Source organism: Ovis canadensis, chromosome 1 (genome assembly GCF_042477335.2).
Source record: "Ovis canadensis isolate MfBH-ARS-UI-01 breed Bighorn chromosome 1, ARS-UI_OviCan_v2, whole genome shotgun sequence".
In the NCBI taxonomy this organism is placed as follows: Eukaryota; Metazoa; Chordata; class Mammalia; order Artiodactyla; family Bovidae; genus Ovis; species Ovis canadensis.
The window spans coordinates 166,315,494-166,335,086 of record NC_091245.1 but is presented as its reverse complement, the minus strand read 5'-3'; the positions used below and the strand labels follow the sequence as shown (position 1 = coordinate 166,335,086).

General features: G+C 40.2%; 1 protein-coding gene across 50 annotated transcripts in view; it reads right to left on the bottom strand.

Moving 5' to 3' along the window:
* Positions 1 to 19,593, bottom strand: part of ST3GAL6 (ST3 beta-galactoside alpha-2,3-sialyltransferase 6) — an 86,495-nt gene that overhangs the window by 31,425 nt on the left and 35,477 nt on the right. For 42 of the 50 annotated variants that reach the window (XR_011248782.1, XR_011248755.1, XR_011248757.1 and 39 more), the window contains 3 exons: positions 9,942 to 10,030; positions 7,655 to 7,754; positions 3,302 to 3,379 (listed from right to left, as the gene is read on the bottom strand). Coding sequence is in view for 17 of the 50 variants with exons in the window: in XM_069550787.1 (XP_069406888.1) it covers positions 3,302 to 3,379; positions 7,655 to 7,743 (167 nt within the window). In the remaining 33 variants the exon portion in view is untranslated. Of the gene's footprint in view, positions 1 to 3,301; positions 3,380 to 7,654; positions 7,755 to 9,941; positions 10,031 to 14,366; positions 14,545 to 19,593 lie in introns of those variants that run through there. The other 8 variants (XR_011248786.1, XR_011248765.1, XM_069550810.1 and 5 more) reach the window with 3 other exon arrangements.

Sequence of the window (19,593 nt, the reverse complement as noted above, 5' to 3'; positions counted from 1 at the left end):
TTATCTGTATCAGGGTTGATCTCTAAGCTTGGGATCTGCTCTGGGAAGATAAGTGTCAGGTCTCCTGACTTAAAATTTCTAAATGAAATAATTGTTCAACACGGTGAGCAAAGAATGTGGCCTACCATTTCAGTAAACAAAGGATGTTGAAGCCTTTAACCCTTCAGCTACTCCCTCTGAACCCCAACTGCACTCTGTCGGGAATTCAGGAAGAAAACCAAAAACAGGATACTGGCCCCTGAGAGCTATGGTGCATATCCAAGGAGTAACTTCAATAATCCAGTCTCTTGCATCTTCCCACACATAGAAAAGGGCTGAATTCATTATCTTGAGATGTCTGTCTGGTTTAATTAGCACTAATCTTTTGATGTTTGACTCCCTCATGTTGGTTTGTTGTTTTTGCAAAAACTCCTATAAATCCTGTTTTCTCCTATACCTCTTTGGAACAGTCCCTCAGAGCTATCTGAGAGGCTGTATCCCCAGCTTAAGTCCTCAGTAACACCCCAAATAAAACATAAGGCTCAACTTTTAGGTTGTGTGTTTTTCCTTTTTTTTTTTTTTCCCAGTTGATAGCACCATGTCTCAGACATAGTTGGGGCTCAGTAAGTATCAGCCTCATCTATAATAATTATACATGACATCGTATAAACATTATATTACAGTGGGTTATATTACATTATAATGATCATATTATATATCTGCTCTTGGTACTCCTACAAAAGCCCAGAAAGAAAAGTAAATTCTACTAGTCAATTTAGACTGTCAACAAAAAAGGTGACCTGCCATTTCAGTAAACAAAGGAAGCTGAAGCCAGCGAGCCTTCAGCCACTACAGCTGCCCCAAAGGGAAAGTCACAATGGAGTAAAACAGAATACTAGTCTTAGACAGTGCCCTAGACAGCTATGGTGCATGACAAAAAGAATAATTCAATAAACCCAGACTCCTGCATCTTCCTATCTATGGGAAAGCATGAAAATCAATAACTTGAGATGTCTGTTTTTGTGATTAGCAGTCATCTTTTAATGTTTGACAACATGTCTGTTTGTCTTTAAAAACTACTCTATATCCTGGCTCCTCCCTTACCTCTTTGGAAGAATTCCTCAGAGCTATTTGAGAGGCTGCCATCTCAGGCTTCAGTCCTTAGTGTTTGTGCTCTGCTCTATCGCTCAGTCGTGCCCAACTCTTTGTGACCCCATAGACTGTAGCCCACCAGGTTCCTCTGTCCATGATTTTTTTTTAAGCAAGAATACGGGAGTGGGTTGCCATTTCCTCCTCCAGGGGATCCTTCCAACCCAAGGATCGAACCCACATCTCCTGTGTCTGCTGCACTGCAGGTGGATTCTTTACCTGCTGAGCCACAGTAAGGTAACAAGGTTCCCAAGTAAAACATTCTCAACTTTTAGGTTGTGCATTTTAAATTTTATTCAGTTGACAAGATAAAGAAACTGAAGCTATAAAAAAGTGAAGTAACTATTATCTGGAGTTACTGACCCATTTGTTTCAGCTAACAAAGCTGAAACCACGCCTAACCTCAACTCTAAGCAAAGGCATCCAGGCCTAGCACATTTACCGCAAGTAACACTGCCAGGTTTCCCAGCAGAGCTTCTCCCAATGGCTACTGGCAAAGGATAGCCCTGCCTCCAAGGAATACTATTCACAGGACAGGTGTGCAGACTTACACATCTGCTGAGCAGTCTTTCATAAATATTTTAATCCCTTTGGGTTTTCTCAGAAAGGAAATACCTTTCTTCTCTAAAGCTAAAGATAAAAGAGTACCTTGATTCTAGAGAAGCATTCCAAACCTGTGGTCTGCAACCATTCGTGGCTCATGAAGTCAATTTTGCAAGTCAAGATCAGCTCATTTTTAAAAAGTGAATAGAACAGATTATAGGCTATCTGGAGTAGGAAAGGTAAAAATTGTTTATTTTTTATTATAAATAAACTTAGTACAAACACTAAGTTCCAAGGCAAGATATACTTCTTACTATGGGTCATGGTAAACAAAACAATTCTTTAATCACTCATCTAGTTTTGCAATGGTCCTAACTGGACACACACCCATGGATTGACTACAAGTAGCCACAGCACACCCATAGTTAGACATAAAAACATTTTATGTTTCTAAAGCATTCCAGAGTGGGCTGATTTTAAAGGGACTGGTGGGCCTCTAAAGATTAAGAACCAGTCATGGAAAGGTACTGAGAAATGGACCATTTCCTGCCATACCAGTAAATAATGTCTTAGTCACCAGTGATTGTAGCCACCACTGATGGTGAACTGGTGAGCCCTGAGGGAACTCAGGATGTGAAAACACAGGACATTAGCCCCAGAGAGCTAAGGTGCATGTTAAAGGAATGATTTCAGTGGGCCCAGACTCTTGCATCTTCACATACATAGAAAAGCACTAAGTTCCTTGAGATATCTGGTTTTCCTTTAATTAACAATACTATTTTAACATTCAGACTACCTGCCCTTTGTTGCAAAACTTCTATATAACCTAGCTTTCCCTCCTTGAAGCAGTTCTCTCAGGGTTACTTGAGATGCTGCCTCCTGGACTTAGTCCTAAAAATGCCCACCACATAAATCATAACTCTCAACTTTTAGGCTGTGAATGGTTTTTAAGTTGACAGGACAGTACAATAATATAAGGAAATAAGGAAAAAAAGACAATGTGAATTTTAGATCCTTAACAGACAAAAATGCTGAAAAGCTTATATGTGTTTACATAGTTCAACATGCCCAGTCCTGACTGTCATTTATTTCTGGAAGCATTCTGACCAGCACTCTCTCAAAGCTGTGGTGAAAAAAGAATATTTGTGGATGGAAGAGTAAATTCTTTTCAAGTCCTGACAACCGTAATCAACAATCATTATTTATATTCTATGAAGTTCATTAAAAGTTTGTGAAAGGAAAATTTCTGCTGTAAACTTTAACCCAGAGGTAAGGCAGAAGAAACCACAAAATAAAAAGGGTGGAAAATAACATGGGAACGAGGGTGAGAAAATAAAACCCTAAAAGGACAGCGCACTCTTACGATCAAACACAACCAGACCTCTCTAATCTCACCTGTGTGAAAAGAAAACTGGTCTGACTGAGTTCTTCAATGCCTTTTCTTAAAATATATGCAGAGTTCTGACTAAAAGCACAAAAAGACATAGGACAGTCAAGCTCTTCCTTAAATGTAGGGTATCCATTTTACATTGCTCAGATTTGCACAGAAAAAAAAGCAAACAAGTGTGGAAAACAATTACAAATACATTTTTGAACATTTTGTATGCCACGGTTTCTTTTGTATTTTTACCTCAGGAGAGAGGCAAAAGCTGGCTTTAATAAACAAGACTGGATCTTATTTCTCGGCTTCATTTCCATAGGTGTCACCCTAGGAGACAAAAAAAAAAAGTGTCAGTCAGAAGGCAGAACTGGGCAGCCAGCCCAAAGGGAAGCAAACGCCCTGGGAAGCCAAGCGGTACCACCAGGGAGAGGCTTCTCAGACAGGGGATAGGAATCCTCACTGCCCCTGAGGTAGGACAGAAACTTCTCCTAGTCCTGGACGTCTGAGGATTCATAGATATAAAGCAAGAGAGAGTAGAAAAAAGGCTGAGGTGACAAGTGACCCAAAAGGGTCAGACAGCAGAGACTCAAAGGACCCTTCGAGAAGAACTAGGAAAAAGATAAAGTAAAAAGAACCAGGACTCCCACACTATGGAAGCCATGGCCTGGCTCTTATTTCAGAAGTTCTTGGACACCTGAGAAATGCACACGGCTGTCAAGGTCCTCCATGCCACCTGCGTGGATACCTATGGGCACCGAATGCCAGAGAGACGCTGCCCTGAGCAGGTTCCATAGCCCCTGCCTGTGACCCGAGGACTCCACCGTCCCACTATTTGGCGTCATAGCGAACTCTCCACCATTTGAAAGGGTACTGTGAAACAAGACAGAGCATGACAGAGAAGACAGATGAAAGGGCCGGGGCAGCAAGATCCAGACTCAGCCAGGAAAGAGGAAAACAGCTTCATGTGAGAAACTAGGAATGATCATCAGTTGTATGGAGAATTAACCTAAAACAGAAAACCAATCAGTTTTCTTCTATAATCACCAGATTCAAACAGAAATAGCCTAACCCCTTCAGGGACTGACTCAATTTTAAACTTTTTTAGTACAAAATTCCCAGTTAAAACTCTAGGTTTCTGTAGTATGAGGCTAGTGGAAAAGACTCATCTTTGGTAAATACCCCGAATGGCAAAAACCTCTTGATTTACTTGTAAAGAAGATAAATAAATATGGTGGGATATGACACCAAGCCATGAAAATCAAATTATAATCTGAGGACAAACTAAAGTATAAAATATTACTTGGCTTCCAAGTCTATTAAAATAGAAAACAAACTATTTGAGGACATTGTGAAGCCAAACTTTGAGTGTTTGTTTTTTTTTTTAAAGACAATAATTATTCTTCTAAAATAGTTCAGGAAGCACGTTCACAGCATCTGAGGTAATTTCATGATATTTTCTGTGGAGTAATGTGTTAGTTTAGGAGTCACAAGAACACGCCTCGAATTCTAATGACAAAAAAATGTGCTGAATTTGGACCCTTTTCATTGTCTTCTTTATCATTTCCCCTGTGAGCCAGAATATGATTTGTTGGGAATTAGCAATCTAGCTAACTTCGTGCTTTCTCTTCTGCTCTTATCTCCCATCACTAAGTGTGGAACAGAGACAGGAAGGGGCAAAGATACAGGGAGAGATGCCTGTAGGAGCCTCACGTGGTGTACGAACAGACTTCTAAGACCTCTGACTCACTGGTGGTGGTGGTTTAGTAGCCAAGTCCAACTCTTGCAACCCCATGGACTATAGCCTGCCAGACTCCTCTGTCCATGGGGATTCTCCGGGCAAGAATACTGAAGTGGGTTGCCATTTCCTTCTCCAGGGGATCTTCCCCACCCAGGGATCGAAGCCGGGTTGTCCAAAACCTCAAAACTTACAGCCAAACCCACACACCTGGCACTGGGTTTTTCCAGTGACCATAAAGAGCATTACAATGATTTGCCTAACTTCCTTCCATAAAGAGCACTACAATGATTTTTCAACCAACCAGTAATGAAATCAAATGCAGAAGCACCATTTTTTTTTTTTAATTTAGTAAAACAAAACCTAGAAACATGATCTAGCATCTACTGTTCAAACACTGGCAAAAAATACTGAACTTTTGTCTAAGTGAAGAAGTTTTTTGTGGTTTATTTGACGTCATATAATACCATCCATTCAGAATTTAAAGGTCATTAAAACTTGATTCCTTGCCAAAGGACTGGCAATAGGAAGAAAGGATACCTTGAGACTAACAGACAGCTGTCCTCCAGGACTACATTATACATTTACAAGCTAAGTAATTGGGTTTTCCTACCTGCTGTCCACATCACAATTTTTCTGCTCTAGTCATTTGCAGAAGAGTTTCTTTTTAAAAAACATTTATACTAAACAGTAGGCAATTTCTGAGCAGAACTCTGGGAAACTCAAGCAAAGTAATTTCTGAATTCTGAGTTTTAAAGATATATTTTGAGGAGAAAAAGACATAATCTATTTTGATGCTTTCATTTTAGTAGTTTTGAATAACCCATCCTCAGTGTTAAAAAAACTGTTTTGTGTAACTGAGGATACTTTTGGTTCAAACCATGTAATTTTACATGGTTTGTTGCAAATAAAGCAATATGTATAGTAACTTTTCTATTTATCTTTATTATAGAAAATATTTTAGAATGTTCTTGATAGACTAGCATGATTATCAATGGTCTCAAACTCTTGGTGAGAATGGTAGTTAAGCAAAGTATAGCTCAAGAATTTGGAAAATTAGGAAGAGAGAACCTCTCTCCCCACCCCATCTAAATGTGAAATTTGGTCAATTAGAATACTTTATAAAAAACAAATTCATATTAATTACCATTATAAGAGGTATTTGTTTTGCTTTTTTCCTTAACATTTCTCCCTAGGGTAGCATCATAACAAAAACTTAATGCTAGGAAACATTTTATATGCTATAAAATGTTTAATACACAGTTTAAACTAGATTATCTGTTTCTTCTCCCACAATAACTAATCTGTTTTTAGTATCAGCAACATTTGGCAAGTTTATTTTTTAGATATAAACTGTGGTTCATCTGTTCACTGCTTTAAGTAAAAAAAATCATTCCCAGGAGAAAGCAGAAAAAGCATCAATTAACAAGAAAGACAAGTGACTTCATTTGTTTCTAGAAAAAGAAATGCTTAATTAACTATCCTGTATTTGGACTTATTCAGGTGTTAAGAAATTGAGGGAGGTATAAAAGGTTCAATGACAACAGTGCTCTTTTTTTAACCTAACAGCCCAGCCTTAACTGTGAACTTGACCAAAAACGACAGTTGTCATAGAGTGACTCAAGGAAATGTCTGCTTGGCATTGATAAGCAACAGTCAAATGGAGAGACATACTTGCTTGGTCAATTTAGTCTCTAATTCCAGTAAGTTCTTTGCTTTTAGAAGCACCTCCTTTTTTTTTAAAACACACCACAAGGAAAGTATAGACAGTTGCCCTACATCACATGCTCTGTGACTTATAGAAATCAGCACACTTTCAAATTAGACAGAATCATTTTTGTAATCTTTGGATTTATTTTGCTTTAATTTTAAAAGTTGCACTGTAATTAATCAACTCTAGCAAAATTTTGTATATGGTAGTATAGTGTTAATTTATCCTGTGACAATGCTGCTCTGAATTTTCTTCTTTTTTTAAAAAAACGAAACCTGTTGCTTAGAAGCCATGAACCATTTTACTTTACTTCAACTTGTCAAAATTTCTTGTTTTAAACAATGATCATGTGGGTTCACTTATGAGATTCATGTCCAGAAGTCTGTATTTAAGTTGACTAGTTGTGATAGATCAGGAACTGCCGTGACTCCCTTTTCAAAGAAATTTAATTGATTTTCAAGCTTTTTCGATTTCACATGCTCTGTGACTAGTGCAAGGAAATCAAGTTCTGTGTTGTATTTGTTCCAGTCATTTCTATTCAGGTCACACATTGCAGCTAATTTTTATTTGCAATTTGTTTATTCAAACTAAGTAAATGCTTTTCAAAAGAGAAAAAGGAAAAGGATAAAAAGCTTAACATAGGAGTTTTCTCTGTAATAAAGCTACCTGTGCCTCTCCAAATTTTGTATGTGATATTTCAAGTCAAAGTCATTTCAAATTCAGCCTATATCACTACTCAGCAAATATTTTTAAACAAAGGAAACCATATGTAAGTGTCCACATTTATCAACAATCTTTACCCCAATATTTTAGACTCTCTAAGACTCAAATGCCACTGAGTCTAAGAATTACTCCATCAATTAAAAAAGATGAATTATATAAATCAGAATCCCAAAGATGGTCAAGAGCACTGCTTCACTGAAAAGTCCAAAAGAAAAACACCAAAACCCAATGTTGCTTACCGATATTTAAACGGTTATGTGTAATATATAAGATACTAGAATGGTAAAACTCTAACTTAAAATGGAAAAGCTAGAAAAGGCTCAAAATGTTACAGGGTTTGTTTGTTTTGTAATAGGTCCTTTTAATATCATTTGTGTGTTCATGTGAAAGACCAGTTGGGGGGTCATTTTTAAGCAGCAAAAATAAGACTTACCCATAGTCATTTGTTCGCCACAATATACAATGCAGCACATAATAGAGGAAGACAGCACTCAGGAAGATGGCCAGGAGGTACCCTCTCATGGCTGGCCCACCTGGAACACAGGGAATGAGGCCAAGAGAAAGGCAAGACCATTACACAGATGATTTACACAATGACCTACCTACAGGCATTAGTGAACAGAGAAACAGACAGAGGAAGAACAGAAGAAGCTGATGTCAGCCTGTTATTTTGGAAACACCCACTAAATTTGCAGAAAGAGAATATTTTTTTCTGTCTCTCATCTTCTTTAATCAACACAACATGATTCATGTTCAGAACAATACTTTCCCGTATTAAAGAAGTAAAAAATTCATTCAGAACAAAATTTTACACATCTATTTAATACCCATTTAAAAAAAAAATCTATTTTCTCTCTCTCAAGAGAAAGTGAATATATACCTTAAGATGTGAAAAAAACATTTTGTTTCATCAGTGCTCAAAATGACTTTTAAATGCTATATAAGCTAAAAGTCATTTCCTCACTTTAAAAGACTGGGGAAAAAAACCACTAAAAAATATTTACCATAGCCTCAATTTTTACACACTTTTATATGCACCATGTCACAGCATAGGTAAATTTAGCACCTTTACAAAATAGATTTTTTTTTTAAGCCTAAAACATTTTCTTTAGTTTCCACTTCTGCTTCATAGGCAGATATGAATATGTTCTCACTTCTACATGTAAGTAAATGAGAAAGACAAATTTCAAGATGTTTTTATTTCAGTGCATCTTTACATCTCTTCCCAGGTTTCTGGTCCATCTAGACTTGAATGTACCACCCCACTCACTCTTGTCCAAAGTGTGAAAGTGTTTAGTCACTCAGTCATGTCCGATCCCATGGACTGTAGCCTGCCAGGCTCCTCTGTTCATGGGATTCTCCAGGCAAGAATATTGGAGTGGGTAGCCATTTCCTTCTAAAGAGGATCTGCCCGGCCCAGGGATCAAACCCAGGTCTCCTGCTTTGGCAGGCGGATTCTTTACCATCTGAGCCACCAAGAAAGCTAACCTCAGTTAGGGCGATGCAATGTAGAACATGTGAGTCTAGTTAGATTCTTTTTTCTTTTTGTAATTTTATTGAAATGTATGTGATTGGTTAGATTCTTAAAGAGTTCCATTGCCTTTATAGATATAATCGACTACACATAAAAGAAACTGTTCTTGATAATGTGAGGTCATCATAATAAATGTCTTTAATTGTTCTGGGCACAGTTAAGAGTTAAGACTCTCAGGAGCTATTGAGGGTGTGGGGCTATTTGGAAGTGATCGTCAACTGTAGTGATGATCCCATGGAAATTGCTAGGTGCGCCACCCTCACCATCAGCTGTTGCTTCTCACTGCAGTGAATGCAGCCACCACCCCCACATGCCACTATATAAACTAATTAGAAGTGAAGGCTGTGTCAGGAGGAAGCAAATGAACACCTCAAATGAGCAAACTTTAGTTTACACATACTTCCAGTTTAGCCACAAAACCCCCAATCAACCCTGGTTGGAAATCAGAAGACAGAAATCATGGCCCAACTCCATGTAATTCCTGGCCTGGGGGTGGGAGGGGCGTAGGTAAATTAGTCTTCCTTTTCCAGCCTGACTGTTCTCACATGTTGAGGAGTGATAGCACACAACCAACCTCTTTGGGCTATTAGATAGATTAGCCAAAAGGATGGGCATCGGGCATAACTAGGACACAAAAGTAAGTGCAAATAAGTGTGTATATCTTATGATTGTTTGTTTTCTGAAACTAAAGCCAGCTGTGAGTTTTGTTTCCTCACAGCTAAGTGCATGGGTTTGAGAAAACCAAAGGGAGACTTGGCCCACCCATTGTGCAGCCTGAGCAGTGCTCCTGTTGGACTGAAGGGAAGAGTCAACTGGGCACAGCCACGGCACAAAGGCCACACCCTCTGCTGGCAGAGAGAGTAAAGCAAGGAAGGGCACAGATCTTCTCGGGCCCAGGCCTCCCTGTCCACTTTATTCCGTCTTCCTCAACCCTCTGTAATATATGTCTTGACATGTTATGCATTATTTTAGAAACCATCTTAAGTTTTTGGTAAAAAGCAAGAAATAAATTGCATGATCATCCAGTGGGTAAAAAAAAAAAAAAAAAAAAGTATGGTTCTGGGTTTCTTGAGAAATAATTGGCCAAAAAAAAAAAATCCAAGGAATGGAGAGAACTCAGGTTTGGGATGATCAGAGTGAAAGTCCACGAAAATGAGGCAGTGAAGATGATGGATGCATCACTTACCTAGTTTATTGAGGAAACAAGGGCAGCGAGACAGCGAGCCTGACCTTTAGGACATGTGCAGCAAACGCTGGCTCCACTTCGTCCCCTTCCTGTGTGAGAGAATAGTGTGTGCTCAGTAGTGTCCAGCTCTTTGCAGCCCCGTGGACTGTAGCCTGCCAGGTTCCTCTGCCCATGGAATTTTCCAGGCAAGAATACTGGAGTGGGTTGCCATTTCCTTCTCCGGGGGTCTTCCAGACCCTGGGATCGAACCCGTGTCTTTTGTGTCTCCTGCATTGGCAGGCAGATTCTTAACAACTAGTACTACCTGGGAAGCCAGTGTGAGAGAAGTGATAATATTAAACACTTTAGCCAGAGGCCATGAGCCATGCTTTGTGCTGACGATACAGGGAGCTGGCGTGGACTGGCCTTGGCTCATGCCTTGGACTGATCCGGCCCTGGCAAATGTTTCTTTTTTCATGCGTCACACAAACATGAATGTAGGATAAATACAAAAAACTCCAAAGAACACTGAGGAATTCTTTACATACCCTGTGACTCATCTAAAAGTACACGGCAACTAAGCCTTTTTTGTTGTATATCTGATGGTTTCAGTTATCAGGGATGTTTAACAACTAAGTTCTAAAATGCACAAATTAGACTTGGACCAAGAAAGTTTTAGAAATTACTGATACCAGTCTTAAGACTGTCCTGGAAGGCATTTTACCATGGGCCAACCAAATATTTAAGACTCAATATTTAAATACTCAGATATTTAAGACTCCATACAAAGTAACATCAGTTATGCAAACATGCAACAAGGATGCCACTTACCAGTAACAGCAGTTTTTTAAAAAACATATTGAGGGCTTCCCTGGTGGCTCAGTGGTAAAGAATCCTCCTGCCAACACAGGAGACACGAGGTTCGATCCCTGATCTAGGAAGATCCCATATGCTGCAGAGCAACTGAGCCCACGCGCCACAACTACTGAGCCTGCATTCTGGCACCCAGGAGCCGCAACTACTGAAGTCCACGCCGGCCCATCCTCCACAGCAAAAGAAGCTGCTGCGATCAGAAAGCTGGACACTGCAACTAGAGAGAAGCCTGCATGGCAGTGAAGACCCAGCACAGTCGAATACAATTAAATTATTAATCAAAAAAATATGCATCTAAGGTAAAGCAGCACATTAAAGTCTAAAGGAAGAACTCAGTATTTTCAATTCAGTTTGCTTACCTGTCCCTCAAAATACATTCCTTGGAAAATTTACCTATTACTTTACAGAACAAGGAAGTATGAGTAAGTGAGATTGTTGTTTTTGCCTCACCAGTTTGTGGTTTAGTTGAAACCAAAGAAAGGCGAGAAACATTTTTTTCCTTTCAAAACGTAAAATGAATCTACTCGTGAAGGTCATTGTGTACACCACCTAAGAAAAATTTTGGAAGCTTTTTCACTCTCTCATGTGTCATGGGCAATTCACAGCATCCATACACAAGCTATGAAGCAAACTGGGGACAGCCAGGATATCTGTGTGATAAGCATGTCGAGTTCTTCTGCTTGCTCACAGGAAAAAACTTGCAGAAATAAATGAAGTCTCTAATAGTAAGTCTATAAATGAAACAACCATTTTGCTTTAAGCCAAAGATTCAAAGCAACACCAGTTAGGATTTAACACAGAGTGCCTGGTTTCCAGGGGAACAAAGCCCTTCAACATAGCTCCAATAACCAAAACAAGTTTCAAAATACTGACATTAAACAATACATAGCAGCTTCTTGGCTGCAGATGCCACTATTAATAAGACCAGGGTCCCTAAAATATCCTTACAAATTTTAAACCAGAAATCAATTATTCACCTAGAGTGTGAGTAGAGTTTCAAGGGAGAGCAGGAATCGCTGGCAGAGATCAAATGCTTATTTCTTCTCAAATTATGATACATAACTGAATAGATGAGTAATCTACATATGCCAGAGGCTTCCCTGGTGGCTCAATGGTAAAGTATCCACCTGCCAATACAGGAGACTGGGTTTTGATCCCTGGGTTGGGAAGATTCCTTGCAGTCGGAAACAGCAACCCACTGCAGTACTCTTGCCTGGGAAATCCCATAGACAGAGGAGCCTGGTGGGCTAGAGTCCATGGGGTCGCAAAGAGTCAGACAGGACTGAGTGACTGAGGACGCACTACATATACCAAAGTGGGCTCAATCTTGGCAACAGGTTTTCCTTCTCTTTAATAATTAAAGTATATTTTTAAAGTTCATAACAAGCTCGTATGTCCATCACCTCACTTAAGGCTCAAAACAAGCTTGATAAATGGATGTGCAGGTATCGTTTCCTTGACGAATGAAGGAACTGAAAGTTTCTCGGGGTGAGTTGTCCCAGCTCACACAGTGTAAGAAACACAAGCAGACTAAGCGTGGCCATTGCTTCTCACAGTTCTATGCCTATCCATCAAGACAAAATGCATGAGGGGAAGCCAAACGAGAAAATTCGAACAGACAACTTCCTGAGAGTGCGCCGTTGGTGGGCAGAGTTCCAAAAGTACAGATTCAGACATAGTGGACAGGAGAGAGCTGCAGGGCAGGCTCCCCACAGTGATATGGCCAGGGTCTGCACTAGCCCATGATTTGTTAACATGCACATTCCTCAGCCCCTACTACACCTGAGTTTCTGGAGCTTGGGGACATGGATTGAAACAAGCGCCCTCCAGTCTGATTCTTATGCTGACCCATATTAAAATTTGAGAATCACTGCTCTAGGATTCTCAAGGGAACCATGGAGGAAACAAATAACAAATGTACTGAAATACAGAGACCATAACAGACGTTACAGCGACGACCCCATTAGATGGCAAGACCCATGAGAGCAGGACTTGTCCATCATTTTATTTCCCTGTGTGTATCTGCATCTAACAAAACACGTTACACAGAAGACGCTCAGCAGTCATTGAATGGAGTTCCAGATCTCATAACTAGATGTTCTGCATTAATTTTTTACCTAAAATGCCCAGCACATGGCTAATGCCCAGTGAATAATGGCTGATTAGAATCATTATGATGTATGTGTATTATATATGTGTCAAGGCCCCTGATAAAATGCTTTTGGTATGTTATCTAATGTAATCTTCACAACCACGTTGTGAGGGCTATAGTAAGCTCGTAATTCCCATTTCACAGATAAGCATACTGAAGCTCAGAGAAACAGTAACTTTCCTGAGCTGATAGACTGCAGAACAGGTCTCAAACCCATATCTATCAGACCAGAGTCCACACACTGTACTGTTGCTCTCCAGATGTGAGCTTTTACGGATGGGTGCAGGTTTATTCTTCTGATACCAGACTAAGCATTACACAAGGGCTAATCTGTCCATCCTGCCAGCCCCCTAAGCAGTGACAGTCCTAGGAACTGGTGAAATGGAGATCAAGTTCAGAGTCAAAAGCTGTGCTAAAATAAAACTACTACTCACAACCTTGTTCTTCCCTACCCCATTCTTCTGGATTTCAGTAAACCTGTTGTTTTTTCCTCCAAGTGTCCTGGAGCAGTGATTCTCAAACTTCAGTATGCTTAAGACTCAAACTGGAGGGTTCTTATTTAAGGCACCTCCTTGAGCCCCAAAGAACCATAACAGCGTTACTTATAAAAACTACACAAAAACCCTATGGAATGACACTTGAAAATGTCAGATTCTTCTTTTTTAAGACTCTCCTAATGTTTTTTCGAATATAAAGGGGCTTTATTTATTCTAACCACCAGTTAGAAAAAAGCACATTCTGGACACATCATTCTATTCCCTAAGTACAAAAACCCTGTGGGTATCTCAATCAATATTATACGACTTCAGGAAAGAAACACGCTTCCCCACGTTGGATGCACAGCCTGTCTGGCCTCTCTACACCCGGTGCCCTCCAGGCCCAGCTGCAGACACATCCCTGAGCCCATCTGTAGGCTCAGCCCCACCCCAACCTCTGAGACTGATTCTGGCCCAAAGGACAGGGAACTTGAGAAGCCTTCAGCAGCAGCTCAGCAGTTTGGTCAGGTTCTTACCAATCCCATGCTGACCTTGAACATGTTATTCACCAGGCCTGAGTTCCTACTGTCAGGTCCCTGAATTACATCTTAGTTTTCCAGGGTCTGCATTCTTCTTTCTCTCACAACTAACCCAGGAGCCCGGCAACCAAACTTCCAACTTTAAGTAACTAGCATCCTAAACCGTGTCTTCATCCACTCTTGTCCCCTGATACCCTCTGTTTCGCCAGCGACCAATGTCTGCTGCTCTGCCTCCGCTCTCACCCGGCACACTAGTGCTCAACAAAAACACTCAATAACTTGCATTTGTGCAAGTTAGAAAAGGACATCCCTTCTGGCTCCACAGAACCCTCTGAGGACAGAATTTCAACCACAAGTTTCCTCTTAGCCGCCTGCCCCTGTTCAAGGCTCACTTCGACAATCTTACCAAGTGGCATTGGGTCCGTTCAACCCTGGGAGAGGTCCTTCTTCACTCAGGGCTCCACCAGACCACAGCTCACGATGATACACACCCAAGACCGTCTCAACTTGGCAACAGACCTTACATCCTGCCTTCCTTCCTCTTTGTGCTTACTGCTTGCTCAGCCTGTGATTCCTCTGTAGTTACATGCCCCTGTGAGCATGTGCTCACAGAGCAGCTCTAGCTCTGCACTGATGTCCAGGTCTCCGACTCCAGCCCCATGGGCCCCCAAAGCCTCCTAGATCCAGCCATCTCCACAGAGTCCAAGCCTTAAAGGAGACACACAGGACTCTGTAGTGATGGGTGGAAAGGCCTCAGTTCTCTTTAACTCATTTACTGCCCCTCTTTCAAGTAATGGTCCTTATTATGAATGGCACAATCCAAATGGGTCCCCTCATTTATACACCAAGAAGCTCCACCCTTTGGTGCTGATGATAGTATAAATAATGGCACACTTCATTAAGTACTTCCCTGGTGGTTCAGATGGTAAAGAATCTGCCTACAATGCAGGAGACCTGGGTTCAATCCCTGGGTCGGAAAGATCCCCTGGAGAAGGGAATGGCTACTCACTCCAGTATTCTTGCCTAGAAAATCCCATGGACAGAGGAGCCTGATGGATTCCTAAAGTCCATGGGGTTGCAAAGAGTCTAATGCAACTGACACTTTCACTTTTATTAAGTACTTACAAAATGGCCAGCCTTGCCCTAAGCTCTTTCCACACACAATGATGAAAGCAGGGATGTTAGCATTCCCACTCAAGAGATCTTTCTATACATTATGGGAAAATTCTAAATTGTACATTCTGAAAAACTATAATTACTGTATTTTATAACTATAACAGCATGAACTCAATACAGTCACTTAACTTTTTAAGCAAGGGAATGATAAATTATGCATCTATTAAAATATACTTACTTAGAAATAATATATGAAAAACTGTTCAATTCACAATTAAAGAGATAAATCTTAAGGAATTAGTAAATCTGGTTGATCAGATTTCTACTAGAAGGATCTGAAAATTTTCAATAAGCCATAATTTTAAAATAAAGAATAATACATATAAAATTAAGTAATAAGTAATATTATACCACCTTAAAAAGCTAAACTGAAATCTGAAGTTCTGAGCTACTGTTATTTAAAACAAATTAAGGGGGGAAAATCTGATATTATGGAGTAAATAAATAGAAATTTATAATTTATGCACACTTCCCCCTACAAAAGATTTGTATAGTTTCAACAAATTGGACCAACTGTATACATTTGGCTGATTTCTAAACAGCATTTTATGCATAGCAGAAGAAGAATATGTATCATTTTCTTTCTCTTCTTCCCCTGGGTTCTTCTGCTATATAATGCTATGCAGCTATTTCCTATATGTGTACACATACCTCCTCTTTCAATCTTTCAAAAAAGCCAATGCTTTTCCCAGATTTCATCCTTAGGATGTATAGACATATCTTTTTACCCAATAAAAGCTAAGTTCTCAGTGCCAAAGCAAATGACCAAATCCTGCCCCCTAAACTGAGTATGCTCTCTGCAAAGAACATAAAAAGAAACAACTTATCAGCAGAATTTTGGTGTTTTTAATAGCGTAACAGGACAAACCCAAATCATTCAGCTAATAGTACACTGTACTAGATGTTAAAAATAAATGAACTGAAGCTCCTGTTTTCAAGATTTCTCCTTTGAGACTGAGCTTCATTGAAAATAAACAAAGAAGTTTTTAAGGGAACTTCTTATGTTCCTACTGTTCATTCATATTTTCTCCCAGAGACCCATTTCTTCTCCCAGAGTGGAAATTTTCTCTACTGCTTATATTAATGCCCCACTGACTAGGTAGACTCTATGAGTAAGAGGTACTGTTAACAGGTTAATGATGTGGCCAATTTTTAAGATTAACTGTGTAGAGGGAAAAAATTATAATAAAATCCACCACTTTTAAGTGCACAATTTCATGAGCTTTGACAAACCTGTAAGGTCATGTAACAATCACCAAAATCATACTAAACATTTCCATCAGGTCTGAAAGTTCTTGCATCCCTCTTTGCAGGCAATTCTCTTCCCCCAGTTTCTGGCCCCTGATCTGTTTACCATTGTAGCTTCACTTTCTCTAAAAGGCCATATAAATGGAATCATACAGTACATATCTTATTTCTGGCTTATGTATATTAGCATAATGCTTTTGAAAAAAAACTATCCATGTCATTATTTCTACCAGGAATTCCTCCCTTTTTCTTATTGTGAGGGAGAAAATGTTGCTTGCCATTCCAATGAACAGCACGGTTGCCCACTATCAAACCATCAGCAACTGCAGCCACCCCACTCCCTCCATCACCCCCAAACCTCTGACAGCACACCCTGAGAGGGAGAAAAACAGGATATGGGTCCTCAACAGTTAAGATGTCTATCAAAGGAGTAGTTTAAGTGAGCCCAGACTTTGCATCTTCCCACACACAGAAAAGCCCCAAAATCATTAACTTAAGATGTCTCTTTTGTGATTAGCAGTAATTTTCTGATGTTCAACTATGTTTGTTTGTTTGTTTAGCAAAGCAAGCATTAGTTGCTCAGTCATGTCTGACTCTTTGTGACCCCATAGCCCACAGGGCTCCTCTGTCTACGGAATTCTCCAGGCAAGGTGAGGGATCTTCCTGACCCAGGGATCAAACCTGGATCTCCTGCATGGCAGACAGATTCTTTACCATCTGAGCCACCAGGGAAGCCCTTTAATTTAGCAAAAACTCCTCTCTATCCTAGCTCCTCCCAAACCTCTTTGGAACAGTTCCTCAGAGCCATCTGAGAGGCTGTCTCTCCAGTTACAGGCTTCAGAAAGGCAACCAAATGAAACATAATTTTCAACTTTTAGGTTGTATATTTTTTAAATTAGATGACCGCTAAGTAGTATTCCATTTTATGTCTGTACTATAATCACAGTTCATCAATTCACCAGTTAATAGACACTTAGTTACTATTATATAAATACAGCTACTGAAACCAAGCAGGACCCTGTGGACTCCTGGGCACAGAGGCCTTTCTGTGCCCCCAGCCCTTTCCTTGTTTGCAGGGAACACCCTCCAGCCTCCCTGGCCTTCCCTGAGTTTTAAAGAGCAGCTTCAAACAGTAGCTAATCAGGGAAGGAAGAGGATGCAGATACAAAGGAGACCCTGAGGCCAGATTAAAGGAGAGAAGGACCTGCACACACCTAGATCCTTATCAGCAACCACACCCTTGGACCACTGTTACAAAATTCTTCACCAAACCCTTCCAGGAGAGGATACACAGTTTTTCAGAGCGCAAGACTGCTGTGTTCCCCTTTGCCTGGCAAAGTAATTAAGCTCTTCCTTTTAACTTCACCCAAAACTCTGTCTCTCAGATTCAATTTGACGCCGGTGCACAGAGACTTCCGTTTTCAGAATCACTACACTGAAAATTCTAATAGAAGGATTTGGGTACACACATGTTATCATGGGTCACATAGTAAATGTATTTTTTAACTTATATGAAGATTATTTGCTTCAACCTCTCAGTTAAAAGGAAAATCCTCTATCTATAAATAATTCAAATTACTGATGCCACTGAACCATACAAATCACTGAAATGGGTAAAAACGGATTACCCTACTACTATTAAACAATTATTACTGGTGTGTGCTCTACTTCAAGACATGGTGAACAGAGCTCCTGGTCTGGTGAGGGAAGTTACATTGTTCCAAAAGGAGTATGATTATCTTCTGTGGTAGGTAGAATGAAACATTTTAGATCCCAGCTCTTCAGAGTGTGGTTCAAAAATCAGCCAGGACCCCATGGGATCCTCCCTGGTATAAATCCTTGCTCTGTCCCCCACGTTCTGTTTGTAGGGAACAGGCTTCATTCTGCCTTCTAGACTTCCCCTGAGTTTCAAAGAGCAAGCAGTTCCTAATCAGGACAGAGAGGGGATGTAGAAACAAGGAGGAGCAGTCAAGAAACAACAGTGCAGCCTTAGGGCAAGTGTCCTGGATCCTCCTCAAGGAATATACATAATTATGCACACTTGATGAGCTATTTCAAATCCTGAAAGATGATGCTGTGAAAGTGTTGCACTCAATATGCCAGCAAATTTGGAAAACTCAGCAGTGGCCACAGGACTGGAAAAGGTCAGTTTTCATTCCAATCCCGAAGAAAGGCCATGCCATAGAATGCTCAAACTACCACACAATTGCACTCATCTCACATGCTAATAAAGTAATGCTCAAAATTCTCCAAGCCAGGCTTCAACAGTATGTGAACCATGAACTTCCAGATGTTCAAGCTGGTTTTTAGAAAAGGCAGAGGAGTCAGAGATGAAACTGCCAACATCTTCTGGATCATTGAAAAAGCAAGAGAGGTCCATCTATTTCTGCTTTATTGACTATGCCAAAGCCTTTGACTGTGTGGATCAGCACAAACTGTGGAAAATTCTGAAAGAGATGGGAATACCAGACCACCTGACCCGCCTCTTGACAAACCTGTTTGCAGTTTAGGAAGCAACAGTTAGAACTGGACATGGAACAGACTGGTTCCAAATAGGGAAAGGAATACGTCAAGGCTATATATTGTTACCATGCTTATTTAACTTAAATGCAGAGTATATCATGAGAAATGCTGGGCTGGATGAAACACAAGCTGGAATCAAGATTGCCAGGAGAAATATCAATAACCTCAGGTATGCAGATGACACCACCTTTCTGGCAGAAAGCAAAGAAGACCTAAAGAGCCTCTTGATGAAAGTGAAAGAGAAGAGCAACAAAGTTGGCTTAAAGCTCAACATTAAAAAACTAAGATCATGGCATCTGGTCCCATCACTTCATGGCAAATAGATGGGGAAACAGTGGTAGACTTTATTTTTGGGGGCTCCAAAATGACTGCAGATGGTGCTTGCACCATGAAATGAAGACACTTGCTCCTTGGAAGAAAAGTTATGACCAACCTAGACAGCGTATTAAAAAGCAGAGACATTGCTTTGCCAACAAAGGTCCGTCTAGTCAAGGCTATGGTTTTTCCAGTAGTCATGTATAGATGTAAGAGTTGGACTATAAAGAAAGCTGAGAGCTGAAGAACTGATGCTTTTGAACTGTGGTGTTGGAGAAGACTCTTGAGAGTTCCTTGGACTGCAAGGAGATCCAACCAGTCCATCCTAAAGGAAATCAGTCCTGAATATTCATTGGAAGGACTGATGTTGA